Source organism: Rhodotorula graminis, assembly GCF_001329695.1.
Source record: "Rhodotorula graminis WP1 unplaced genomic scaffold RHOBAscaffold_14, whole genome shotgun sequence".
NCBI lineage: Eukaryota > Fungi > Basidiomycota > Microbotryomycetes > Sporidiobolales > Sporidiobolaceae > Rhodotorula > Rhodotorula graminis.
Genome location: NW_017264941.1, coordinates 385,554 through 408,860, shown reverse-complemented (window position 1 = coordinate 408,860; position 23,307 = coordinate 385,554). Strand labels below are relative to the sequence as shown.

Sequence of the window (23,307 nt, the reverse complement as noted above, 5' to 3'; positions counted from 1 at the left end):
ATGAGGACAGCTCGCCGGCAGAGGAAGTCCGGTTTCCTCACCACCCGACAGTGTCAGGAGCACCTGCGCAGCTCTAGAACCTCTCAGAAGCAGCACAGCATACACCTCAGCAAGCCTCAGCTCCACCCTTGCCGTTGCCGCCCCTTTGCTCCTCGTCGAGCTCCCCTCTCCCTCGTCTCGCCCTCAAGCTCGCCCGCCGCATCCTCAACAGCCCGTCCGACTGGCGCACCATGGCCGCCACCTTTTCCCTCTTCTCGCCCTCGGAGCTCTCGTTCGCCCAGGTCCCGCTCGCCCACTCGGCCGCAACCTCGAACCCGCTCGACGACCCACCGCTCCGCCTCGACGGCCGCACCCCGCTCCAGTACCGCGACATCGTCCTCGAGACCAACGTCTCGCACGCCCAGGGCGCCCTCGGCAGCGCGCGAGTCTCGCTCGACGACGCGGCCGGGTCGGGAGGCGGCGGCACGACCGAGGTCTACGCCGGCGTGAGGGGCGAGATCGAGTCGATGGAGGCCGGCAGCGCAGGTGGCAGGGTCGTCGTCAGCCTCGAATGGTACGTCCGCTCATCCTTGCAGGAGGCGAGAGCAGGCGGGGCTCGGACGCTCCGCCCTGGCCCGTCTCACGGTTCTCGACCCGACCCATGCACTGACACCTTCTCCTCCTGCAGTGCCCCGACAGCGCTTCCCGCACTCAAGCCCGACCTCCCTCAGCACCTCGCCTCGCTCCTCACCACCCTCTTCTCGCCCTCGGCCCTCCCACCCTCCCTCCTCTCCCAGCTCGTCGTCCTCCCCGGCTCAAAGTCGTGGACGCTCTACCTCGACGTCCTCGTCCTGTCGGCCTCGGGCGGCAACGCGTCCGACGCGGCGCTCCTCGCCGCGCGCGCCGCACTCGCGAGCACGCGCCTCCCGCCGACGCGCAGCATCGGGTTCGACGACGCGGGCGAGGCGACCGAGGGCAAGGACGGCATGACGGTCGACGAGGGCTTCAGCGGCTTGGTCAAGGGCGGCAAGAGCGGCGTCAAGGCGGTCGACTTTGAGCTCGTCGACGGCGGCGAGCGAGGGGTGCGCCTCGCTGGGTGGGAGGACCTTCCCGTCGGCTTGACGCTCAACCTCGTGCGTTCCCTCTCTCCCGCTTCCCTCACAGAACCTGACTGACCTCTCGACGCTACCGCCTTGACGTCCACAGATCAACCAGCTCCCGCACCTCGACGCGACCGTCCTCGAGGAGGCCGCCTCGTCGTCGCAGCTCCTCGCAGGCTTCACGCCCTCGGGCGCCGTGTGCGGCCTCGTCCAGCTCGGCGAGGGCGAGGTCGAGTTTGCGCGTGTCATGCCCCTCGTCTCGGTGCGTCCCTCGCTCTCTCTCTCACTCTTTGGCCTCTCGACCGAGCGTTTCTCACCTTTCTGGTTTCTCGCGCGCGCAGGAGGCGGGCAAGTACGCGCAGGAGCTGTTGCGGACTGTCAATGCCAAGCTGCGCGACGCCTGAAGGCGCTCGCATCTTTCCTCGCGACCTTCTGCCTCTCGAGAGAACGCGAGAGCGAGAGCGAGAGAAGGAGGGGCGAATAGACTCGTTCGTCGTGGCGGATTGCTACAAGGCACTGTGTACTTAGTGTGGGGGACAGAGACAGAGAGAGAGCGAGAGGGCATCTAGGCAGGTGTATAGAGACGAGAGCTAGGGGAGGAGAGGGTCTGAGCGACCGAGAGGCTCGAGAGCAGGCTCAGGCGCACGCACTCGACGGGCTAGTCGACCCTCCTGCGCTTGCCCGCTCGATCTGCCGCGTCGTCGAGCGCGGGCGAAGCGGCCCGGGTTGGCGCCGTCGTGCGCGCCGTCGGCGCAAAGTAGCGCACGAGCGCGTACGGGTCCGAGTCGCTGCTCGAGGCCGTCGAGCGAGGGTCGTGCTGTAGGAAGGACCCAAAGAACGAGCGTCAATGACGGTCTCGTGGAGAGAGAGGCAGGCTCGACGCAAGGAGAGAGCGGTCCGGCGCACCTTTGCCAAAGCCGGCTTGCCGAGCAGCCGCACGCCCGCCTCGATAAAGTCGACGAGGGCGTCCTCGAACTGCGACAGCGGGTACTTGGTGTTGAGCGCGTCGAGGTGTTGGTGCAGGTCCTTGCTCTGCGAGACGTTGAGGAACTGCAGGAGAGAGAGAGAGAGAGAGGGTCAGGTTCTCATGCTCGGCGAGGAAGAGAGAGGGAGAGGGGAGCGCACCTCGTGCGTCCTGTCGCGCATGCCGCGCTCGTAGTCGGCCTGGGCGACGTCCCTCGAGCCGAACAGGACCTTTGCCGCGCACACGAGCGCGCGCGTCTCCTCCTCGCGCACGCGCTGCCGCTCGGCCTCGTCGTCCGTCTCGCCCTCGTCGTCGTCCTCGTCGCTCTCGCTCCAGTCGCCGTCGTCCTCGACATGGTGCTGCACCGACGCACGGCGCGAAGTCGCCGCAGAAGAAGAGGCGGCGGCCGGCGCGGCGACGGCGGCGGCGGGCGTCGGCGCGCTCCACCCTCGGCCCTCCCACACGCCGCAGCCGACGCCAAAGAGCGTCTCGACGCCCTCGGTGCCGGTCCAGCCGTCGACGAGGTACCCCTCGAGGCACGCCTGGACGAGCAGCGCCGTCAACAGGTCGAACCACTCGGCCGTGACGTGCAAGTCGTGCCGGCGCTGCTCGTCCTCGTCCTCGTCTCCGGCACCCGCTCGCCCCTTGCCCTTGCCCGCCGCACCCGCATCGACCGCCGCCGCGGCAAAGAGCGCGTCGGCGTCGGTCGAGGCGGACCGGCCGCCGCGCTCCCTGACGTCCTCGAGGAGGGCCGCGCTCAACTTGAGGAACGCCGGCACGAGCCCGACGAGCGGCTTCTTGGCCTCGCCGTCGGCGCCCCTGCCGCGCAGGCCTGCGCCGGGCACGTTGAGGCGGCGCATGGCGCCGTGGTTGCTCTCGCGCTCCGAGGCGGCGGCGACGAGGGCGGCGCACACGGCGCACGAGCGGACGCGGTGCCGCCGGCAGTAGGACGCCGGGAGCGACGGGAGCGGCGAGTGGGCAAAGATGGAGCGCGCTCGGGACCGCATCGACTGCGACAGCACGATGCGGTAGTCCATGTGCGGCGTCGTCGACGGCCCGGCGGCGGCAGTCGAGTCCGAGGTCGACGACGACGGGACGCCCGCGAACGACTCGGGTGCGTCGTACAGGGGCTTGTCGTCGTCGTCGAGGAGGACGGTGGCGGACGAGGACAACGACGGCTCGGCCTTGACGCCAAACTTGAGGTCGATGAGCGACTGGGCGACCGAGTTGACCCGAGGCCGGCCCGACGGGTCGTCGCCTGCGGCCGCGACCGACGACGAGTGGTAGTGCGTGCTCGAGTCGGGCGCCGTGAGGGGCTTGAGCGCGACGAGCTCGTCAACCTCGGCCGACGGCTGGACCGAGTCGGCGTCGATCTTGGTGACGGCGCGCTCGGCCGCCGGCGACAGGAGGACGTCTTCTGCGAGGCCGGCGAGATGTACTCGGCGCTCGACGGCTGGCGGGAGGACGCCGCCCTCGCGCCGGCTGGACTGGAGCAAGTTGGCGCCGAGCTTCCACAGGCCCTGCGTCTTCTGCTCGGCCTCGAACCACGACTCGTCAATGTCTATGCCGTCCTGCGTGTCGCGCTCGAGCTCGGCGAGGTGGAGGAGCTGGCGGGACCCAGATGCCGACGAGTAGGAAGACAGGCGGGACGACGTCGCGAGGTGGATCGTGTACGAGAGGATGTTGGAGCGCGACGAGCGCGAGGGGGCACGAGGCGGGATCGAGTGGAGGACGTGCGAGGCAGGGTGTTGCGGTGCGCTGCAAGGAAGGGACAGGACGAGGTCAGTCGACGTCCGGGCGAGCGGGTGCGCTGCGAGAACGAGCGCAGGTTCCTTCTTCTGGCGGCCTCGACGAACGGTCTCCCTCGTCCGGGACGTTGACCGCGACGATGCCCAGCCCTGCAAGCCCGCCCGTGACAGCTGCAGCACGAGCCGCAGATCTCGAGCTGCCCTCGCGCGACCCGATTGGTCTCGGCCCGCGGCCTCTATCGGGAGCAGTCGGTGCGGGGCTCGCGGTCGAGTTGACGAGCGCGCGCTGAGCACAGGGCTGCAGCGGCTCGGGGACTGCAGCACGGTGCGGTGCAGTTGCTCGCGCACCCAGCTCCGTCAGAGCGGGTGCAGCGGAAGCCGCGGCCGAGTCGCTCGAGAGCGGGAAGGTCGCCCGTGCCCCACCACCGCTGCCCAGCTCGAACGAGACGAGAGGAGGACGTGGACGCACCGGTAGTTGGAAGCACACGTCTTGTCTGCGGCCCCGTCGGTGCCGACTGGGGGCCGGAGCCGCTCGTCGGGGTGAGCGCTCCTCCACCGGGTGAGGTCGACGAGATTGACGGCGTGCTGCTCGCCGGGGAGGAGCTTGCCCGTGCGGGCGCTGAAGGCGGCGCGTTGTGCGGCAGTCGGTGGCGGGATCCACGCACTCGACGCGCTCAGCTGCAGGCGGTCCCACGCCGTCGCGGGGATGGCGACAGAGGCGGCGGGCATTCGGGCGGGCGAGGCGAACGGGGACGGTGGAGAGGCAAGGGGCGCAGGCGTGCGGCCCGGTCGTGTGTGTCGGTGCTGCGAGGTCGGCTGTCGCTGTGCGGCGGTGGTTGGCGAGTGACGGGGGGAGAGAGGTCGCGTCGGGAGCTCTCGCCCGCTGCAGCTGAAACGGCATCGCTCGCACTGCGCCTGCTCGTGATTATGACCACCGTACGACACGAACGAGCCTTGCTTGCTCCATCCAGATCTGAAGCAGCGAGAGCGAGGAGACGCCGTGCACTTGCGCACGTGCATCTCTCGAGCCGACCTTGACGGCGACGGTCCTGCTTTACGCCTGCGTTGCTCGGGTTCGGCCTTTGCGGCTCTCTGATCGACGCGAGTTCTTCGAGAGGCGGGAAGCTGCGAAGCGGGCCACTCGCGCAAAGCCCGCGGCCTCTCTGCGAGGAGCCCTCGTCAAAGGAGCCTCGCCCGAGCGGCTGCCATTCCGACCACGTGTGCCGTATCGAGCGAAGCTTGAGCTCGTAGCCGCGACGAGCAAAGCTCGCGCAGAGGAACGCAGCGCGATCCAGAGAAGAGAAGGCGGCGCTCAGGCAAAGCGCCGGCTCGTGTCCGTGAGCCAGCTCGCGGCCTCTCGAGCAACCGAGACGAGTCTCGTAGAGAGCCCCGCCGCCACTCAGCCTCAGCAGATACCGCGGCGCAAGCCTGTTGGCCGCGAGAGGAGGCTCGACGCGAGCCGCCGCCGCGCCGTCGACGAAGGAGGCGAGCCAAGGCCGACAGAGCCGGCCCCTGCATAGCGAGGAGCGCTCAGAAGACCTCGACGGGATCGACTGCTCCACGGAGGCGGTGGGTGACAGTCAGAGTCGAACGAGAGATGACGGCGGCGCGAGGAGAGCGGGGAGGTAGGGGCGGCTCGGGGTGCGATCGCGCCGGTGCGCCGGCACTCAGTCGCGGTAGAGACGGTCTGCGTGTCCTGGCGCGCGCCCTCGAGCGAGGCGGGGAGCTGGTACGAGGACGAGCCGGGGAAGCCACACTCATCCTCCAACAACTCTTCGCCCGACATCACTGGCTGATCCCGAGGCCGTGCGAGAGCGCTCCTAGCGCCATGAGCGCTGCTACTGCGCCCCCACGCTCCCCAAGCGTCGCCGTCGACGCCTTCCACCGCCCTCGTCCCGCGCCAGCCTCGGGACCGTCGTCAAGCAGCGAGTCCGGCGCGTCCGCCATCGACAAGGTCGAGTCGCAGCACGGCACCGACAACGAGGAGCTCGACGAGCATGCCGCCGAGCAGGCCGAGATCGAGGCCGCCGTGGACGAGCTGCGCGAGCGCCGCGAGCAGGACAAGGAGGCCGTCGGCGCGCGCAAGGGCGTGTCGGGCTTCGTTGCGCGATGGATGATTCGGCGACGGCACAGACGGGCGGCGGCGGCGGCAGCCAAGAGCGACGGCGACGGCGAGGACCCCGACGACTCGCTCGCCCTTCCTCCCGACACTCGCCTCCTGCCTATCATCTCGGGCCTCGCCTGCCCTTTCGCCGTCCTCCTCGACATCCCGGGCCTCACGACGCCGTGGTACATCAAGACGCAGGGCGACCTCATCGTCGACTCGCAGCCCAACCCGGTCCTTCTCGACGTCGAGCAGGCCGTCGCGCTCGCGCTCGGCGTCCTCGCCAACGCGGCCCTCATCTGGCGCTTCCTCGAGCACAGCCCTCGCCGTACGACCTGGGTCGCCATGATCTCGCTCACGGTACGCCCCGTCTCTCTGCCTCGTTCCCCCCTCGGTCCTCGCTGACTTTCTCTCTCACCAGATCCGGGACGCCATCGCGATCGCCGCCTGCGTCTGGTTCCTCGTCGTGCACCGCTTCAACGACGGCTTCGTGTACGGCGACGGCTTGTGGCTGTCGCTCGCCGCCGTCGTCGCGAGCCTGACGTGCAACATCACGCTCGGGCTCGACCTGTGGAGGACCGAGAACTTTGACAAGAAGGGTGCGTCCTCGCCCTCTCTCCTCATCGTACCGGTGACTGACTCTTTGCGCGTACAGGGAGCGGCCTCACCGAGAAGCAGCGCGCCCTCGTCATCGTCGCCATGTCGTTCCTCTTGAACCTCGGCCTTGGGTCGCTCGCCTACTCGTACCTCATCCCCGACCTGCGCTTCATCGACGCCATGTACTTCACCGAGTGTATCCTCACCACTGTCGGATTCGGGGACAGTCCGTCCGTTCCCTTATCTACCTTCTGCAACCTCGCCGACGGCCCTGACTTTGCCCCCTCCCCCTCTCCTCCTGCCTCTCCTCCTGCCTCTCCTCCTAGTCCTCCCCAAGTCGGTCGGCGCCCGCATCTTTACCCTGTTCTACACCCCTCTCGGCATCATTAACCTCGCAGTCGTCGTCGCCGTCGCGCGCGAGACCATCATCGAGAGCTTCGAGCGGTCGTACCGGTCGCGCCGCGACCGCCTCGCCCAGAAGGCGCGAGAGCGCAAGGCGGCGATCCTCAAGAAGCAGGAGCTCGCGCGCCATCGTGCCCGTCGTGCCGCCGAGGACGAGCTCTTGCGCCAGGGCCCCGCAGGACCGGCGCCGTCGTCGCTCAACTTCGTCCCGCCGTCGGGCAGGTCCGCCCTCGTCGCCGGTCTCGGCGCAACCATGCCCGTGATCGGCGCCATGGCGGGCAAGGAGACGGCGCGCTCGCAGCTGCCGACACTCGACGCCCTCGAGCGAGTCGAGTCGGCCGCCTCCCGTTCGCGCCTCGCGCAAGCGCTCGTCCGTCCTGTTCATGTCGCCGGTCGTTACGTCGCCAAGTACATCCCTCGTCGTCGCAAGGTCGAACACGACTGCGAGGCCGCCACCGAGCCGGGTCCTGGCAACTTGCAGCGCACGTCGACGGCCGGCTCGACCATCACGACGACCTCGATCGACCGCAGCTTCGTCTCGCTCCGCAACTCGCTCCGCCGCGAGCAACGGCAAGAGTTCCGCGTCAAGCTCGCCGTCGCCTTGTCCGTGTTCCTCACGTTCTGGCTCGCCGGCGCCGGTATCTATTCCGTTACGGAGGACGGCTGGAGCTTCTGGATCGGCATCTGGTTTTCGGCTGAGTATTTCACAACCCTGGGGCTCGGGGACTACACGCCGACGTCTCCGTGAGCCTTATCGTCCCCTTCTCGATCTCGTACGACCCGCACTGACCCTTTTTCGACGTCGCAGAGCCGGTCGGGCCTTTTTCGTCGCGTGGAGCATTTTCGGCATCGCCAGCATGACCCTGCTCCTCTCTGGTACGCTCCCATGCCTCTTCGTCATCGCCAGTAACCTGGATTGACCTTGGTGCCCGCCGCGCGCAGTTCTCACCGAGTCGTGGTCGGCGCGGTACAAGTCGTCGCTCACCGACGGTCGCTTCAAGAAGGCGTACCGGCGCGTCAAGGGCAACAAGGACGGTCGACGCGGCGAGTCGGCGCAGGGAATCTCGAGCCGTCTCCTCAGCAAGGACGGCTTCGAGCCGCTCAGCCGCGACGGCGAGGGCCTGCCGGACAAGATCGTCAGGGTCCTCAAGGGCTTTCACTCGCACGCTCGCTACTTCATGGTGCGTCCCACTCTCTCACTCTCTCGGTCCCGAGCGGCGCACGAACCTGACGAGGACGCCTCGAGCAGCTCGGGCGCAACGGCCACCCTCCCTCGGAGCTTTCCGCCCTCTTCGCCGCCGCCGAGGACGCACCCGACGGTGTCGACCAGCTCATTCAGCGAGGCGCTGCAAGTCTGGCCGAGGCCAGCTCACAAGGCGACACCGAGCACGTGCGTCCTCGCCCCCTCCTCTTCCTCCCAGTCTCCCGTTCTCCCTTTCCCTCGAATTTCTGACGTCGACCGTCCGCGCCTCGACAGTTCCTCTTCCTCGTCTCGTACGAGCGGCAGTTCGACCTCCTCCTCGAGTCGGCCGAGCAGCTCGCGACCGTCGTGAGCGACGCCGCCGCGCGCATGTCGCACCTCGAGGCCGAGAACGCGCGGCTCAAGGAGCAGCTCGCCGGCGTGCGGGGCGCGCAGAGCGGCGAGGGTAGCAGCATGTTCCAGCGTCGGCCGGCCGGCGGGTTCGGCGACGAGGAGGTCGAGGAGGAGCTGTGCGAGGAGGTCGACAAGGGCACGGACCCGCTCGACGACGAGGTCGCGTCTGCAGCGGCGGCCAAGCCGGGAGCCGCCACCACGCCGCGCCTGCACCTTCCGCACCCTCGTCTGCGCCCCACGTCGTCGCCGCATCCTGCGTCGACGCCTGCCGCCCCACAGAGCCCGGCCGCCCCCGTCCCCGCCTCGGCATCACCTCCTCCTCGCTCGCGCACGCCCTCTGTCGCCTTCGCCTCCCCGTCCTCACCTGCACCTGCCGACACGAGCACGACCTCGTCCTCGTCGCACCTCTCGCCGTCCTCGCCGCCGTCGATCGACCCGAGCGGATAATGTTGGCTCGCGCTCGCCATGGGCCGTTCTCTCTCTCTCATTTGTAGCTTTCCTATCCCCTCTGTGCCCGAGTCTCTGTTGTTCTGCAAATTCGTCTTTGTCAAGTCTCTCTACTGCGCGAAATCGAGAGTCTCGAGCTCCTCGGGGTACACAAACTCGCCCTGCTTGCGAATCTCGTCAAAGACCTGCAGGGACGTCGACGAGAGTCAGCGTCATCCTCGAGCTGCATCTGAGCCTGAGGTACAGGGAGCGAGAGGAAGAGGGATGAGAGGAAGGGAGAGAGGGTTGAGCGCACCTGCATCATGAGCAGCGTCTCGCGCAGCGGCATGCGCTCGCTCTCCTTCTTGCCGTCGCGCAGGCACCTCGCGACCTCGTCGGCCTCCCACCCAAAGCCCCAGATGTCGGCCGGGCGCGGCTCAAACTCGAACGTCTCGCTCTTGATCGGCGCCGCGCTCGGGTCGCCCGCCTGCTCGACTGAGTCGTACGCGTAGTAGGTGAAGGCGCGAGGGCGGTACGTCGGGAAGGCGACCTCGAGGTAGCCTTTGGTGCCCTGGACAAAGACGCAGCGGGTGTGCGCCGTCTGGCGGTCCTGCGCCGTCGTGAGCGTGCCGTGCACGAGGCGGCCGTCGGCCTGCGGGAACGTGAGGGCGGCGACGACCGAGCTGTCGACGCCGGTCGACGTCTTGAGGACCGAGGCGGCGACCTTGGGCACAGGGAGCGGGTCGGTCGACGTCTTGGACGGCGGGAGGAGGAGGAGGGCGAGCTGGGTCCACGGGTACGGCTGCGGGAGGCGATATCGTAAGTGTACGATCAGAGCTGAGCTCGAGTCGACGAGAAAGTCGAGCGAGGACTCACACCGAGGTCGAGAAGGGCGCCGCCGGCCAAGTACGGGTTCCTCAGGCGGTGCTCGTCGCTCTGCGACGTAAAGTCGGCGCACAGCTCGGCCTGCACGGCGACGACATCGCCGATGACGCCCGAGCGAATCACCTCCTGGACCTTGTAGCTGTACGGCTGGAACCTGGTCCAGACGGCCTCCATGAAGAACAGGCTCTTGTCGCGCGCAAGCTGGATGAGGGCGGCGGCTTGCGGCGCGTTGACCGTCAGGCTCTTCTCGCACAGGACGTTCTTGCCCGCCGACAGGGCCGCATGGACGTGCGCGTAGTGGTGAGAGTGGGGCGAGCCGACGTAGATGCAGTCGACGTTCTGGAGGGGCCGCGAGAAAGGTCAGGTCTCGGTCGACACACCGGGGCAAAAGCGAACGACGCACCGAGTCGGAGAAGAGCTCGTCGTAGCTGCCGTAGCGCTTGACCTGGTCCTTGCCCTCGGTGACGCCGGCCTCGGTCCACACCGAGTCGACGAACTTGGCCGCGCTCTCGGCGGAGCGGGACCCGACGGCGACGACCTGGTGCTTGACGTCGGTCACGTTGCGCGTAGTCGGGTCGACGAGGAGGTCGAGGACGAACTTGGTGCTGATCCAGCCTGTCGCATTGGGTGACGAGATGAGCTGCGGCGCGAGAGGGAGAGGAAGAGCGAGACGGGGCGCACCGGTCGCGAGGATTCCCCAGCGGCAAGTGTGGGCCATGATGCGAGTCTTGCAAGGTGCTGGTCTGGTCTGCGGGTTGTTGGAAAGGCGAGGGAGACGATGCGGTGGCCAGAGGTGGGGAGGAGGTGGGTCGAGGTGAGCGAGCGCGCAAGGCGAGTGGGCGGAACGTGGACGCACAGTGCGGATAGATCGAGTCGAGTACTGGCTGTGCAGAGCTAGGCTGTGCAGAACGAAGGCCAGGAAGAGCGGAATGTCCCCCTCACCTTCGCGCCGACGGCGAGCCGGTCAATTTCCTCAGCGACGCTCAGCTCTCGCGAAGCTCGCCTGGGAAGCTCGACAGCAGATGCAGGACACGATGATAACAACACGCCCAACGCTCTATCGTTGCTGTTCCTCTCGCCGCTCGAGCCCTCACCGCACCTCGTCCCACTCGATCCTCAGCACGCAGTACCGCAGCTCGCCCATGGCCGCCGCTCCACCCCTGCCCGTCCTGCCCGACGACACGAAGCCCGACGGCCCGAGGAGCTCCTCCCGCTCGACCGCGACGAGGCGGTACGTCTTGCCCGTCTCCGGGTCGGTGCGGCGCAACTGCGCCGCCGGCGTCGCGACCGCCGCCGAAAAGCGAGAGGGAAAGAGCTCGGCGACCTCGGCCGTCTCGTCGGCGTGTGTCGGGCGGATCGGGAGGGCGAGCCAGAACGTCGGGCGCGAGGTGGTCGACGAGGAGGACGAGGGGGAAGGGAAGCGCAGTAGGCCGGCGGCGGCGGCGTGCAGGAGCGACGCCTGGCCGCGCTCGTAGACGAGGTCGGTCCCGAGGAGGATTTCGAAGCGCTCGGCCGCACTCGACGCCGGCGAGACCTGCTCGAGCGGCGCCGGCCCGTTGCCCCGAGGCACGTAGTCGCCCCAGTCGAGCCGCTCGACGCGCACGTGCACGCCGTCACCGATCGCGGCCGCGTTAGCGTCGACATTGCCGCGCAGGTTGTCGAGGACAGCCTGGGGCTCGTCGCCGCCGTCCGAGAGGACGACCTCGGCTCCTCCTCGCGCGCCGACGCCGAGCCGGCTCAGGACGGCGGCAGCCGCGAGGCCGACGAGGCCGGTGCCGCTGCCGAGCTCGAGGACACGTAGAGGAGGCGAGGGCGTGGGAGGAGAGGGCGAGATAGAGCTAAAGAAGCGCGAGGGCGAGGCGGCGAGGAGGTGCGCGAGGATCGAGGCCGAGCCCCACGTGCGGTGGCCAGTCGACGCTTCGAGGAGCGTGCCGTCCCGGATCGTGAGGCGTAGGGATGACGACGAGATGTCGGTGGAAGTGCTCGCGGGGCCGGAGGAGGGGGAGGTGTGCGGGAGGAAAGGGGCGGTCGAGCTGGGTCGGGTTGGCGGCGGCGTCGGGTACGGGTGCGCGAGAGGCGTCGAGAGGCCGTGCGCAGAATCGAGAAGGAGGTACGTCTTGGTCGTCGAGCCCTGCGCTGCACGCCCCGAGAACAGAGTCAGCGCGGCGCCGAGAGAGACGCGAGGAGGAAAGGGCGGCTCGAGACGCACCTGACGGGCCCGACAAGTCGGCCAGCAGCCTCGCCGCTTCGTCCACCGCTCGCTCCCACTCTCCCGTCTCGTCCACGCCCCTCGCGAGCGCCCTCGAACCGAGCGCGAGCACGTTCTCGAGCCACCCTCGCGCGAAGCTGAACTCGAACGCGTCGCCGGCCTCGTCCTCGTCCTCGCTCGCGTCATGCGCGCTCGTGCCCGGCGCGCTGTAGGCGTACACGGAAGGGCGCAAGTCGACGAGGGTGGAAGGTGGCGTGGCGTAGGCGGCGGCGAGACGCGAGAGCGAGTCGAGGACGGAGGAGGGGGGCGGAACCGGGACCAGCCCGGGGAGGTAGTTGGAGGGTGCAATGTTGAGCATGGCGTATCTAGAGGTCATGCGCGTCTAGACGGCGCTCTATGGAAGGCGAGGAGGGCGGATCTCGGGGGGAGGAGGAACCTGGAGGCGATGAGAGTGGGCGCGACATGTCAGCTCTGGGGACAAGGTGAGACCGGTAACAGGGCTGCGTAGACTCACACTATGTTCTGGCGGGCAAGGCAGCACCGTACGAGGTGAGGTGCGCCGTCACCGTCGTCCACCTCGAAGCCGGCTCGCTCGACGACCGCGGCAAAGCGCGCGTGCGCACAGGCGCGTCGGACGGGGTCGCCAGCTGCTACCTCGATCGGCACAGAGGCTCGAGGGGCGGCAGCAGGTGCTCGGCCGGTGCAGGGGCGAGTGATGACGGAGGCGCCAAGAGACTCCGCCTCCGCCCTCTCACTCTCTCGGCTACATCCTGCTCGATCTTGCTCTGCCTGCTCTGCTTGCACTGCTCCCTGCTCTACACGCCCCGGTCATGGCCACCCCCGACGACACGGCTCCCCGCACGGCCACCCTCGACCTCCCGCTCACTGCATCTCGCGACGTCTCGATCCTCCTCCTCCTCGCCGACAAGCCCATCCCGGCGTGCGTCCCCTCTCTCCCACTCTCATGACGCCCCCCCTTCTGACCCTCCCGCCCTCGCACGCAGCGTCGTCGCCCAGTTCGGCACCTACCACGACATCTTCACCGGCCTCTTTCGACGAGGCATTCGCCTTGCCGCGACCGAGCACGGCGCCCAGCCGGGCACCGAGGGCAGCGGGCACAAGCTCACGATCGACAGCTTCAACGTCGTCGAGGGCCACTTCCCGAGCGACGACCAGCTCAGCAAGGCCGACGGCATGCTCATTTCTGGCAGCGGTGCGTCCACCTCTCAAGCTTGAGCGCCTCGGTCGAGCACCCGAACTGACTCGGTTCGTCGCAAACTGCAGCCGCATCGGCGCACGAGGACGAGTCCTGGATCCTCGACCTCATGTCGTTCATCAAGGCGCTGCCGTCCAAGAACGCGTCGCTCAAGCTCCTCGGCATCTGCTTCGGGCACCAGGTCATTGCGCGCGCGTACGGCGGCACGTGCGAGCGCAGCCCCAAGGGCTGGGAGATCGGGACGAGGAGGATCGAGATGACGCAGCGCGGCAAGCAGCTGTTCGAGGGCAACGAGAAGATTGTGCGTCCCCCTCCCCCTCCTCTTCCCTCTCCTCTCGCGACGAGCTGCGCCGGGACTGACTCGATGCACACACGTCGACAGAAGATCCACCAGATGCACCGGGATCACGTCCCGACTGTGCCCGAGGGCTTTGACCTCCTCGGGTCGTCGTCCGGGTGCGACGTGCACGGCATGGTGCGCTTTGTCGAGGACGAGGGCGCGCCGCACACGGTCGAGAACGTGTCGATCCTGACGCTGCAAGGTGCGTCCTCGCTCTCTCTTCCTCTCTCGCCGTTCCCGCCGTCGTGCCGCCGGAGCCGTCGGGAACGTTTGGCTGGGCGGCGTCCTGACTCGCCCTTTCTCTCGCGCGTGTGTGCAGGACATCCCGAGTTCAACAGCACGATTGTGAACGAGGTCATCGACATGCGCGAGGCCAAGGGGGTCATCTCGCACGAGCTGGCCGAGGAGAGTCGAGAGTACGCGGGCGAGCACGACGACGGCGACTGGATCGGGCGCATGTTTCTGCGCATGTTTGGCGTGTAGAGTCAAGGGAGCGTGTCGCATGGAACAGAGGAGCGCGAGTGAAAAGCCCGAGTTGTCCGCGCAAGAGGGAGAGAGGTCGCCCGGATAACCGGCCTTCGCTCGAGCGCTCGACCTCGTCGGCCCTCTCACGCTCCACCTCTCCCACCACCCACCCACTCTCAGCACACCGACACACACCATGAGCACCTCGCAGCTGCCTCAGGGCGTCAAGATCAACGGTGCGTCCCTCCACCCACTCTGTCCCCGTCTCGCGCGGCCGCCTCGCCGCCATCTCCGCGTCGGCTCGTCGAGCTCTCCTCGCCTCTCGAGCGGGCGTGGGGCCTGCCAGCCCGGCTCGAGGGCACCTTATCGCGTTGGACAGTGCAGCACACGGGCGGCGCAGTGCCCAGGGTGGGCGTGGGTCGACGAGTGCGTCACCGGAGCGAGGTCGGAGGGGCCAGCTCGCCGGGACGACACGGGCTGCCGACACGGCACCGCAGAGGGCGCATCCCGCCTGCAGCCAAGGACCGCACACTGACTAGACTCGCCTCTGCACCCTCTGCACCACAGGTCCCGTCGAGGGTGAGCTCCCCGCACCTCCCAGGCTATCCTCCGCAGTTCCCCGCGCCCTTCTTCCGCCCTCGCCCGCCCCCTCCTCTCGCACTCGACTGACACGCCCATACCCCTCGTTACGCAGGCCGCCACAAGGACATCCTCACCCCCGCCGCCCTCGAGTTCCTCGCCGTCTTGCACCGCTCGTTCAACCCGACCCGCAAGCAGCTCCTCCACCGCCGCCAGCTCCTCCAGGCCCAGTTTGATGCCGGTGCCCTCCCCGACTTCCTCGCCGAGACCGAGCACGTCCGCAACGACCCGACCTGGAAGGGCCCGCGGCCCATGCCCGGCCTCGAGGACCGCCGCGTCGAGATCACGGGCCCGGTCGACCGCAAGATGGTCATCAAGTGCGTCCCCTCGCTCGTCCCATCTCCCTCGACGTCCGTCACTGACTCGAACTCTCACCCTGCAGCGCGCTCAACTCGGGCGCAGCCACCTTCATGGCTGACTTCGAGGGTACATCCCCTCGGACCCTCGCCTCGTTCCGCCGTGGCTCACTCGCTCCCTCCTCGTCCTCGCAGACTCGAACTCGCCCACGTGGCTCAACAACATGGACGGCCAGGTCAACATGTACGACGCCGTGCGCCGCAAGATCGCCTTCAAGGGCCCGAACGGCAAGGAGTACAAGCTCAACGACAAGATCGCCACCCTCATCGTCCGGTGCGGCCTCGTCCTCCTCCCCGTCCTCCTCCCTCTCGAGCGTTCACTGACGAGGCCGTTCCCTCTCGTCGCCCGCAGCGCTCGCGGCTGGCACCTCGACGAGCCCCACATCACGGTCGACGGCCAGCCCATGTCCGGCTCCATCTTCGACTTTGGCCTGTTCTTCTTCCACAACGCCAAGGAGGCGCTCGCGCGTGGCTCGGGCCCCTACTTCTAGTGCGTCCCTCGTCCTCGTCGTCGTCGTCCGTCAAAGGAGCCCGACGTGACCTTCCTAAACTCGACTCGCGCGCACAGCCTGCCCAAGATGGAGCACTACCTCGAGGCGCGCCTGTGGAACGACATCTTCTGCATGTCGCAGGACTACGTCGGCGTCCCGCGTGGCTCGATCCGCGCGACGTGCCTCATCGAGACGATCACGGCCGCGTTCCAGATGGACGAGTTCATCTACGAGCTGCGCGAGCACTCGTCGGGCCTCAACTGCGGCCGGTGGGACTACATCTTCTCGTTCATCAAGAAGATGCGCATGCACCCGGACTTTGTCCTGCCGGACCGCAGCAACGTGACGATGACGGTCCCGTTCATGGACGCCTACGTGCGCCTCCTGATCAAGACGTGCCACAAGCGCGGCGTCGCCGCCATCGGCGGCATGGCGGCCCAGATCCCGATCAAGAACGACGAGGCCAAGAACAACGCCGTCATGGACAAGGTGCGCGCCGACAAGCAGCGCGAGTGCGACGCCGGCCACGACGGCACGTGGGTCGCCCACCCGGGCCTCGTCAAGATCGCGCTCGACATCTTCAACAAGGGCATGCCCGGCCCGAACCAGTACCACATTCGCCGCGAGGACGTGCACGTGACGGCGCTCGACCTGCTCAACACCAACGTGCCCGGCGGCATCTCGGAGGACGGCGTGCGCGGCAACTGCATGGCGCTCCTGCACTACTGCGCCAACTGGGTCGCCGGGCTCGGCTGCGTCCCCGTCGCCAACCTCATGGAGGACGCCGCGACGGCCGAGATCTCGCGCTCGCAGCTGTGGCACTGGGTCCGCCACGGCGCCAAGACGGTCGACGGCAAGCCCATCACGCACGCCTACGTCGACAAGCTCATCGACGAGGAGGCCGTCAAGACTAAGAAGAGCGGCCTCGACGACAAGCGCGTCGACCTGTGCGCCCGGTACCTCAAGAGCCAGATCCGCGCCCAGGCCCTGTCCGACTTCCTCACGACCGACCTCACGTGCGTACCTCTCTCTCGTCCTCGACGATTCCTGAACTGACTCTGAGCGTCATTTGCAGGCCCCACCTCGACGAGTACGCCGCGCCGACCCGCCCGGCCAAGCTCTGAGCGGCCCCCGCTCGGTCCCCCTCCCCCTCCCTCGTCTCTCTCGCCTCGTCATTCTGTGTCACCCCCTCCCTCTCGCTTTGAGCCCTAGCCTCCTCGCGCCTGTACCTCTACCGTAGCTCTGCCTCAACATGCCGTGCCCTGAATCTGAAACTCGAGTGCCCTTCTCCTCGCTGTCGCCCGGACGCCGCCGAGGAAAGCCCGCTCTCGAGAGAGCCCAAGTTGCTCTCGCTTTCGCTCTCTCGCTCGCTCGTCTCAGGAAGGTGTGCGAGGGACAGCCCATCCGAAAGTTACAGACAGGACGGGAGCGGAACGACTGGTGCACGACGACGAGAAGGAGGAAGAGATCGAGCAAGAGAGGGAGGGTATCTAGAAGGCGCCGGCCTGCGTCTTTGGCGCGTGCACGTTGGTCCGCAGCGAGTAGTCGTCGCCGTTCTGGGTGATGTAGCTGTGAGGCGAGGCGGGCGACGAGAAGAGAAGGGAGGTGGGCGAGGAGGGGGACCGAGCGAGTCAGTACTTGCGCGAGGTCGCCGTCGCCGACGAGGGGAATAGAGAGAGGGAAGAAAGAAGAAGAGAGGACGAGAGACGCACCGGACCCAAGGGAGAGCCTGGTACCCGCTCTTCTCGACAATCTTGAGGTACCGCACCTGGATCCCCGAGACGGTGAAGTAGGGGATCTCGTACTTGACCGTGATCGGCGCACGCTTGTCGAGCTCCTCTGCGTACGTCGAGACTGTGAGTAAGGACCGCGGCGAGGGGCAGAAGGACGAGAAAGAGGACAAAAAGAGGGGACGCACCTCCTCGGACGCTCGGCAGGCCAAAGTGCGCCCGCATGAGGAACTCCTTGCCGCCGGCGAGCTGCTTGATCCGCCACACGAACGCCGACTTTTCCGGCACGTAGTGGACCGTGCCGACGCTCGCGCGGAATTTGGGCGAGTCGGCGTCGTCCGGGACCGGGATGAAGACCTCGACGTTATTGGCCGTCGAGCGGCGCTTGAACTGGGCCTTGACCTGCGAGAGACGTCGTCGAGCGTGTCAGGAGAAGGCTGCTCCAAGAGGAGAGAGAAAGAGAGAGGGAGAGAAAGAGGGACGCACCTTGACGACGTACTCGATCCTGCTCCCCGAGTGCTGCTCGATGAGCGCCTCGGCCCAGATCAACGGCTTGACTTGGGTGTTGAGGCGGTAGCTCATGAGCTCGAACTCGCCGTCGGGCGGGATGAACGAGATGGTGCGGTCGTTCTCGAAGCGCGACAGGCGCACGCACTGGTGGAACTTGACGTCCTCCATCTCGATCGCCTTGCCGCGAGATGCTGCGCCGAAGACGAGGGTGTCAATGGCGCACGAGGGAAAATGCGAGAGAGCGAGGGGAGCGGGACGTACTCCTGCCCGTGTTCTCGAACATGACCTTGTCGTTCAGGCCCAACCGCAGCTCGGGCATGCCGCTCAGGTAGCACTTCATCTTGACCGCGCCGAGGATCTCGCTCCGCACCACGTTGCCGTTTGCGTTGACCTGCGCAACGAGAGACTGCGTGAGCGCGCGCTCGAGCGAGAAGGACGAGAGGAGAAGGCGGGGACGGACCAGCAGGTTGACGCTCTCGACGACGTCGAGGAACACCTCGTTCTTGCGGTACCGGATGCCCTCGGACCGCCACGACACGGCGTTGGTGACGGCCATCGGCGGGCGCACCTGCACCTCGAGCTTGTGCGATTCCTGCGTGATGTACCTGCGAGCGAGGACGAGATTGGTGAGTGACTCGTGCAAGGAGACTGCCGCAAAGGGAGGCGTGGGACGCACTCCTGCAAGATCTTGCTCTCGGTCGTCTGCGGGTAGCCAAAGTCCATGACCTCGTCGAACAATTCGTAGCTGCGTGCCGTCCAAAGTCCTCAAGGTCAGCGCTCGTCCAAGTCGGTCGAGACGTGGCCAGGAGAATGAGCGCGACGCACATGATGACGAAGTTATCCCGAATCGACTCCTCCTCGAGCTCCTTGAAGTACTCTGTCAGGACCTGGGTGCGCGTCGAGTCGAGGTCAGCGTGCGGGTCCGGGGCAGGAGGGTGGGGTCGAGGGAGAGAGGGACGCACCGACACGAGCTTGTGGAGGAAAGTGAGGATCTCGGCGGCGTTCGAGTTCTTCTTGGTGAGGGCGACGACTGCATGAGGGAGAGGGAGGAGGGCCAAGTGGGGTCAGTCCGCGGGCTCGTCGTTCTCGAGAGGGGCACGAGGGGAAGTTGGACGCACGGTACAAGTTGTTGTGGCGGATGTGGAGGTAGTTGATGCCCTGGCTCGAGAAGCACGGCACGACGTACGAGCCCTCCTCCTCCTGCTCGAGGACAAGAGGGAGGAAGCGCTCGATGGCCGAGGCGGGCACATCGTCGCGGTACGAGCGCTGGATGAGGGACTGCGTGGCGGTACTCAAGCCGTGTCAGGGCGTGTCCTGCGCAGCTCGAGGCCGTAGAGAGCGAGGGAGAGAGGCGAGGGCTCACCTTGCCCTTGAGGTCGAGGATGGCGACGAGCGAGACTCCCGGCATGATGGGCGCGCTGTCCGGGCGGTCTTGTGCGAGTCGTGTAGCTCCTTGGTGCGCTCGGCCAGGCTCACTGGGCGGCTGAGGCGGGACGAGAGGGCCCGAGTGGGTGACGAGCGGGGGGAGGCTCGAGGAGGAGCACAGGGGTCGCGGCGAGTGGTGCGCGCGTCTGGCGGTGCTTGTACAAGTGCCCGGGTCGAGTGTAGAGCTGCCGGCGGTGCTCGAGGCGGGTTTGAGCGAGGGTGAGATGAGGCCTCTTCGACGCGGCGCGACTTGGCCGCAGAGCGACCAACTTGGCTCGGCTGCTCCGCTACAGGCTCGCTGTGGACAGCTTTCGGGTGCAGCCCAATCAGGACGTTGGCTCAGGGTATGTTCACTGCAGAGAGCGCGAAAAAGGAGCGAGCCTCGCCCGCCCGGACCCTCCTTGAGCGCTCCTCCCGCTCGCTACAACCGCCCTCGCTCGGCGCCCTGCTGCCCCGGCACCGCCGCGAGCGGCCGCTTCGCCGCAAGCCGCCACTTGTCGCGCCCCTGCGACTCCATCCAGATGTGGTGCAGCAGCGCCTGGACGTACGCGGGCCCGCCAGGAAACTGCGAGCGTGCGCGAGGCGTCAGTCCGTGTCGACCGCGAACCTGGTATCGAGCAGCTCGGGCTCGCCGACGATGCGAGACCCGGCCGCACCGAGGCAGAGCGAGAACGAGGCAGGGAGAGAGCGCGGGACGCACCTTTTTCGGGTGCACCATGTCCTGGTGGCTCTGCCACCCCTCCCACACCTCGCCAAAGTCGAACGCGGGCACGCCGACGTCGCGCACGACCTGGTCCGACATCTCGCGGATCGTGTGGACCCGGATGTCGGTGAAGAAGTTGGAGAATTGCTCCTTGGTCGCGTCGTCGCCCGAGCCGGTGTGGCGCCAGTCATCTGCACGCGAGCGAGCGGGCGAAAGAAGAGAGGGAGGGACGTAAAAGGAGGGAGACGAGGTCAGACACGTCCTCGAGCTGCGGGCTCGACCTCGATGGCAAGAGGAGAAGGCGGAGGAGGAACGAGAAGAGAAAGGGCGGACGTACAGCTCGCGGGCCCGACCGGCCCGACCCGGTGCAGCTTGCGCAGCCAAAGCGGCACGCCGGGCCAAGTCGTGTTGACGTGACCGATGACCTCCTTGAGGCGGCGTTGCCACCACTCTACGCGCGCGTGCGTGAGCGGGATCTCGGTCGACAGGCGCGAGACGCGATCTTGGCGGCCGAAGAAGGCGAGGTCCCACACTGCGAGGAGGAGGGAATGACGACGTCAATACCCTTCATGGATGAGTCGACCCAGTCGAGAGGGGAGGAGAGGGACGCACAGCCCGAGTGGAGCGAGATGAAGGACGGCGGGAACGGGAGCTGATCCGTGTGCACCTTGAAGAGCGTGTCGATGCGGTCCTCGGCCTTGCCCGGCGCGTGCCAGTCGGGTTGCTGTCGAAAGTTGTCCTCGTCGTCCTGCGCGCGGACGATAGTGGGAGGGAGGGGGCCAGACGAGGTCAGCTCGGGACCGCCTGGCTGCGGGCGAGCGGCGAGAGGCGAAACAGGGGACGCACAAGACCGTACATGAACCCGTTGGTGAAGTACGTGTTGGTCCACGGGATCTCGACGACCCAGGGCAGGCCGCGCTCGTCCCACCCTGGCGGCACGACGCCCTTCTTGCTGTAGTCGTCGTACGGGACGACGTACCGCGGGAGGCCGAGCATCTCGGCCATGTGGTGGATGCCGTTGCGGTCGACCGAGTCGCCGAGGATGAGGATGGTGCGGTTGGCGAGGAACGACAGCTGGTCGTGGTCGCGGTTGCGGATGTGCGAGATCCAGTCGGGCGCGGGCTCGCACGTCGGGCTGTACGGGATCCACCGCGCCTGGAGCGGATCGTCCTCGTCATAGTGCTGCGGTGGCGGGAACGTGTCAGCTCGTGCGGCCTGACGGGCTAGGTGGTGCGAGATGGGGGAGAGGCGAGGCTCACGAGGAAGCCAGGTTCGGCGAACGGGTCGCACAGGAGGGACGGGTCGACGTCGGGCTCGACCTCGTCGAGTGATCTGTACGGTGAAGGCGTGAGTCAGGGCACGCCAGGACTGGCTGTGTGGGAGGGAACTCACGCTGCGGTGGGGCGGTGCGTGGACCGCCAGAGGGCGACGAGGACGATGATGGAGCACACGAGCGAGACGGGCAGCAAGCTGGGCCGTGGCATGCTGTGCTCTGCGCAGGTCTGCCCAGCTTTCGGCCAGCAGGGGCCGTTCGAAGTGAGGGAGAGTGAGGAGGCTGGCTCTCAGTCTCGCCTCTGTCGAAAGCTGCTCGCCGCCACGGCAAGGGGTCCGCAGACGTCGCTGTACAGCACCCAGTGGTGCGCCAGGGTGCTCTCCTGGTCCCAGCAGCGCCGCGAGAGGCCTCGTCGTCGTCCCTCCTCTTCATCAGTCGCCAAACCTCGACGACCCCTCCTTCGACCACGTCCACTCGTTGGTCAAGGTACGGCGCCCTCAAGTTGTGTCAGAAGCACTATCGAGTGCTCGGGCGGGCGGACGGGCCAGCAGCTGGAGAGGGCGGCGGGACACGGCCTTGCTCGCCTCGCACCCTCCTCGTTCCCTCCTTGAGCGCGCTGACCACCCTCGTTGCGCCTTTCTTCCCTACGCAGACGATGCAACCAGTTACCTCTGTGAGCTTCCCCTGCCTATCACCCTCGTCAGTCGCCGAACTGACTTCTTTGACCTCGCAGACCACGCCCGAACGGCTTCCTCCGACAACCCACCTCGCACAACGGCTCAACCATCCGCACTACTACGCCAACTCGGCCCTGTGCCTGCCCCTACCCGCCGTCCTCGTCTCGTCGTCTCGAGCCTCGACCGCCCTCACGACCGCGCTCCTCGCCACGCCCGTCCTCTTGTCGCTCTCGGCGGCTCTGCGCAAGCGATCCGAGAATCTCGGTCCGTCTCCCCTCTTTATCATGCGCATACGAGTCCGAACCTGACGCCTGACACGCACAGAAACCCTGCACGCGAGCACGACGTCGCAGCTGCGCCTGTTCAACCTGTGCGGCCTGTTCTTCTGCCGCAAGCCGCTCGGCATCTCGGGTTGGTGGACTCTTGCCTACCTCTCTGCGTGGCTCGGTGCGTCGACTATCTCTTTCGACTCATCGGGAGCGACATTGACCTCTGCTTTCACGCCCGCAGCCGTCTCGTTCTTCCTCCCTCAGCCCGACTACCTCGGGCCGTCAAAGATGCGCGCTCTGAACGGCGAGGTCCGTCCCTCTCTCTTATCGGTGCGAGCTTGCCGAGAAAGCCGCTCGCTTTCACGGTCTCGTTCGCAGGAATTCGAAACCCAGATCCTCCTTCTCCCGCCGACCTCGACCTTCTCCTCGGACTCGACTGGCGCCAGTCCGCGCATCGTCGAGCTCCCCTCCTCCTCCCCTTCCTCATCCTTCGCATCCACGACAGCCCCGAGCCCGACTCTCGCCCACCTCGTCCACTTCCACGTCCCGCACTCGTCCACCTCACGCGACCTGCAGATGACGCTCTCGCGCCTCTCGGCGCAGTACGCCTCGCCATCGCTCTCCTTCTCGGTCCTCGACGCGTCGGCCGACGAGAACCAGGGCGCGTGCTACGACCTCGGGCTCGCGACGGGCCCGACGAGCAGGGACGTGCCGCTCGTGAGGCTGTACGTCGGGGGGAAGGTGAGGGCCGAGGCGCCGGCGAGCGAGGGCGAGGCCAGGAGGGCGGTGCGGAGGAGGAGACTGGCGGAGAAGAAGGCGCGCAAAGGTGGGCGGGCGAGCGAGGAGAGTGAGGAGGACGAGAGCGAGGACGAGCGGGAGGTCGAGCAGGAGAGGGCTCTAAGTCGGTACCGGTGGGACACGAGCGCTGTGCGTCCTCTCCTCCCTCTGGTCCTTGCGCATCGTTCTCGGCATCCCGAACCTGATGACCATTGACCTGCAGGCGGCAATCGAGCGCACGTTCAAGCTGCGAGAGCGCTCAGGCCTCGCGACGGCGGCGGCACCCTCGTAGCCTTTCCGACTCTGCCGTCGCACTTGCAATTCGCAGCACATGTCTCTCTACTCGTCGCTCACGTCTCGCTGTGGCTAGCTGCAGAGGAAAGGGCGAACACGGAAAGAAATTGGCAAGCACGAGAAGGTGTACAACA

The 23,307-nt window shown here is 67.3% G+C and overlaps 10 protein-coding genes across 10 annotated transcripts; 5 read left to right on the top strand and 5 right to left on the bottom strand.

Moving 5' to 3' along the window:
• Window positions 1-230: 230 nt before the first annotated feature.
• On the top strand, window positions 231-1,506 carry RHOBADRAFT_55717 (uncharacterized protein; the record flags this gene model as incomplete). Its single annotated transcript, XM_018417981.1, has 4 exons — window positions 231-553; window positions 668-1,112; window positions 1,186-1,341; window positions 1,421-1,506. 4 exons carry the CDS (start codon window positions 231-233, stop codon window positions 1,481-1,483), a joined length of 987 nt encoding a protein of 328 aa, XP_018268669.1. The 3' UTR covers window positions 1,484-1,506.
• Window positions 1,507-1,549: 43 nt separating this feature from the next.
• Window positions 1,550-4,520, bottom strand: RHOBADRAFT_55716 (uncharacterized protein; the record flags this gene model as incomplete). The annotated part of the gene is made up of 4 exons (XM_018417980.1): window positions 1,550-1,896; window positions 1,986-2,129; window positions 2,205-3,801; window positions 4,261-4,520. 4 exons carry the CDS (start codon window positions 4,518-4,520, stop codon window positions 1,738-1,740), a joined length of 2,160 nt encoding a protein of 719 aa, XP_018268668.1. The 3' UTR covers window positions 1,550-1,737.
• Window positions 4,521-5,619: 1,099 nt separating this feature from the next.
• Window positions 5,620-9,042, top strand: RHOBADRAFT_55715 (uncharacterized protein; the record flags this gene model as incomplete). Its single annotated transcript, XM_018417979.1, has 8 exons — window positions 5,620-6,255; window positions 6,317-6,494; window positions 6,551-6,718; window positions 6,819-7,638; window positions 7,703-7,770; window positions 7,837-8,075; window positions 8,144-8,284; window positions 8,372-9,042. The coding sequence occupies 8 exons, from the start codon at window positions 5,620-5,622 to the stop codon at window positions 8,933-8,935; spliced, it is 2,814 nt and encodes a 937-aa protein (XP_018268667.1). The 3' UTR covers window positions 8,936-9,042.
• On the bottom strand, window positions 9,016-10,699 carry RHOBADRAFT_39220 (uncharacterized protein). Its single transcript, XM_018413603.1, has 6 exons — window positions 10,656-10,699; window positions 10,481-10,547; window positions 10,203-10,414; window positions 9,791-10,138; window positions 9,231-9,716; window positions 9,016-9,120 (listed from the first exon to the last, which is right to left on the bottom strand). Exons 2-6 carry the CDS (start codon window positions 10,515-10,517, stop codon window positions 9,046-9,048), a joined length of 1,158 nt encoding a protein of 385 aa, XP_018268666.1. The 5' UTR covers window positions 10,518-10,547; window positions 10,656-10,699; the 3' UTR covers window positions 9,016-9,045.
• Window positions 10,700-10,821: 122 nt separating this feature from the next.
• Window positions 10,822-12,599, bottom strand: RHOBADRAFT_55713 (uncharacterized protein). Its single transcript, XM_018417978.1, has 3 exons — window positions 12,523-12,599; window positions 12,009-12,444; window positions 10,822-11,935 (listed from the first exon to the last, which is right to left on the bottom strand). The coding sequence occupies exons 2-3, from the start codon at window positions 12,382-12,384 to the stop codon at window positions 10,890-10,892; spliced, it is 1,422 nt and encodes a 473-aa protein (XP_018268665.1). The 5' UTR covers window positions 12,385-12,444; window positions 12,523-12,599; the 3' UTR covers window positions 10,822-10,889.
• A 239-nt stretch (window positions 12,600-12,838) lies between these two features.
• Window positions 12,839-14,108, top strand: RHOBADRAFT_55712 (uncharacterized protein; the record flags this gene model as incomplete). Its single annotated transcript, XM_018417977.1, has 5 exons — window positions 12,839-12,948; window positions 13,013-13,221; window positions 13,293-13,525; window positions 13,607-13,766; window positions 13,884-14,108. 5 exons carry the CDS (start codon window positions 12,839-12,841, stop codon window positions 14,045-14,047), a joined length of 876 nt encoding a protein of 291 aa, XP_018268664.1. The 3' UTR covers window positions 14,048-14,108.
• A 100-nt stretch (window positions 14,109-14,208) lies between these two features.
• RHOBADRAFT_39214 (uncharacterized protein) lies at window positions 14,209-16,813 on the top strand. The gene is made up of 8 exons (XM_018413602.1): window positions 14,209-14,265; window positions 14,597-14,608; window positions 14,724-14,985; window positions 15,051-15,094; window positions 15,160-15,298; window positions 15,377-15,514; window positions 15,593-16,531; window positions 16,591-16,813. Exons 1-8 carry the CDS (start codon window positions 14,226-14,228, stop codon window positions 16,637-16,639), a joined length of 1,623 nt encoding a protein of 540 aa, XP_018268663.1. The 5' UTR covers window positions 14,209-14,225; the 3' UTR covers window positions 16,640-16,813.
• Window positions 16,814-16,896: 83 nt separating this feature from the next.
• On the bottom strand, window positions 16,897-19,290 carry RHOBADRAFT_66912 (clathrin assembly protein AP47). Its single transcript, XM_018419119.1, has 11 exons — window positions 19,119-19,290; window positions 18,874-19,033; window positions 18,718-18,785; window positions 18,581-18,642; window positions 18,432-18,500; window positions 18,216-18,360; window positions 18,017-18,146; window positions 17,732-17,946; window positions 17,434-17,647; window positions 17,228-17,354; window positions 16,897-17,084 (listed from the first exon to the last, which is right to left on the bottom strand). The coding sequence occupies exons 1-11, from the start codon at window positions 19,161-19,163 to the stop codon at window positions 17,006-17,008; spliced, it is 1,314 nt and encodes a 437-aa protein (XP_018268662.1). The 5' UTR covers window positions 19,164-19,290; the 3' UTR covers window positions 16,897-17,005.
• A 226-nt stretch (window positions 19,291-19,516) lies between these two features.
• On the bottom strand, window positions 19,517-21,409 carry RHOBADRAFT_66911 (uncharacterized protein). Its single transcript, XM_018419118.1, has 7 exons — window positions 21,276-21,409; window positions 21,143-21,215; window positions 20,730-21,065; window positions 20,496-20,631; window positions 20,221-20,415; window positions 19,881-20,074; window positions 19,517-19,745 (listed from the first exon to the last, which is right to left on the bottom strand). Exons 1-7 carry the CDS (start codon window positions 21,365-21,367, stop codon window positions 19,602-19,604), a joined length of 1,170 nt encoding a protein of 389 aa, XP_018268661.1. The 5' UTR covers window positions 21,368-21,409; the 3' UTR covers window positions 19,517-19,601.
• A 402-nt stretch (window positions 21,410-21,811) lies between these two features.
• RHOBADRAFT_55708 (uncharacterized protein) lies at window positions 21,812-23,227 on the top strand (the record flags this gene model as incomplete). The annotated part of the gene is made up of 7 exons (XM_018417976.1): window positions 21,812-21,829; window positions 21,890-22,097; window positions 22,158-22,280; window positions 22,344-22,411; window positions 22,481-22,547; window positions 22,608-23,029; window positions 23,103-23,227. The coding sequence occupies 7 exons, from the start codon at window positions 21,812-21,814 to the stop codon at window positions 23,169-23,171; spliced, it is 975 nt and encodes a 324-aa protein (XP_018268660.1). The 3' UTR covers window positions 23,172-23,227.
• Between the last annotated feature and the right edge of the window lie 80 nt (window positions 23,228-23,307).

Excerpts from the sequence above, each read along its gene's own strand:
- RHOBADRAFT_66912 (XM_018419119.1), bottom strand. The coding sequence starts at position 19,163 with ATGCCGGGAGTCTCGCTCGTCGCCATCCTCGACCTCAAGGGCAAG. Across the intron at positions 18,643-18,717 it reads TCCTCCACAAGCTCGTGTCG|GTCCTGACAGAGTACTTCAA; the intron begins GTGCGTCCCTCT and ends ACGCGCACCCAG. Across the intron at positions 18,147-18,215 it reads TCGAGAGCGTCAACCTGCTG|GTCAACGCAAACGGCAACGT; the intron begins GTCCGTCCCCGC and ends CTCGTTGCGCAG.
- RHOBADRAFT_39220 (XM_018413603.1), bottom strand. The coding sequence starts at position 10,517 with ATGGCCCACACTTGCCGCTGGGGAATCCTCGCGACCG. Across the intron at positions 10,415-10,480 it reads CTGGGGAATCCTCGCGACCG|GCTGGATCAGCACCAAGTTC; the intron begins GTGCGCCCCGTC and ends CCAATGCGACAG. Across the intron at positions 10,139-10,202 it reads ACGAGCTCTTCTCCGACTCG|AACGTCGACTGCATCTACGT; the intron begins GTGCGTCGTTCG and ends CGGCCCCTCCAG.
- RHOBADRAFT_55713 (XM_018417978.1), bottom strand. The coding sequence starts at position 12,384 with ATGACCTCTAGATACGCCATGCTCAACATTGCACCCTCCAACTACCTC. Across the intron at positions 11,936-12,008 it reads CGACTTGTCGGGCCCGTCAG|CGCAGGGCTCGACGACCAAG; the intron begins GTGCGTCTCGAG and ends CGGGGCGTGCAG.
- RHOBADRAFT_66911 (XM_018419118.1), bottom strand. The coding sequence starts at position 21,367 with ATGCCACGGCCCAGCTTGCTGCCCGTCTCGCTCGTGTGCTCCATCATC. Across the intron at positions 21,066-21,142 it reads TCGCCGAACCTGGCTTCCTC|CACTATGACGAGGACGATCC; the intron begins GTGAGCCTCGCC and ends CCGCCACCGCAG. Across the intron at positions 19,746-19,880 it reads ACATGGTGCACCCGAAAAAG|TTTCCTGGCGGGCCCGCGTA; the intron begins GTGCGTCCCGCG and ends GCACGCTCGCAG.
- RHOBADRAFT_39214 (XM_018413602.1), top strand. The coding sequence starts at position 14,226 with ATGAGCACCTCGCAGCTGCCTCAGGGCGTCAAGATCAACG. Across the intron at positions 14,986-15,050 it reads GACCGCAAGATGGTCATCAA|CGCGCTCAACTCGGGCGCAG; the intron begins GTGCGTCCCCTC and ends CTCACCCTGCAG. Across the intron at positions 16,532-16,590 it reads TTCCTCACGACCGACCTCAC|GCCCCACCTCGACGAGTACG; the intron begins GTGCGTACCTCT and ends CGTCATTTGCAG.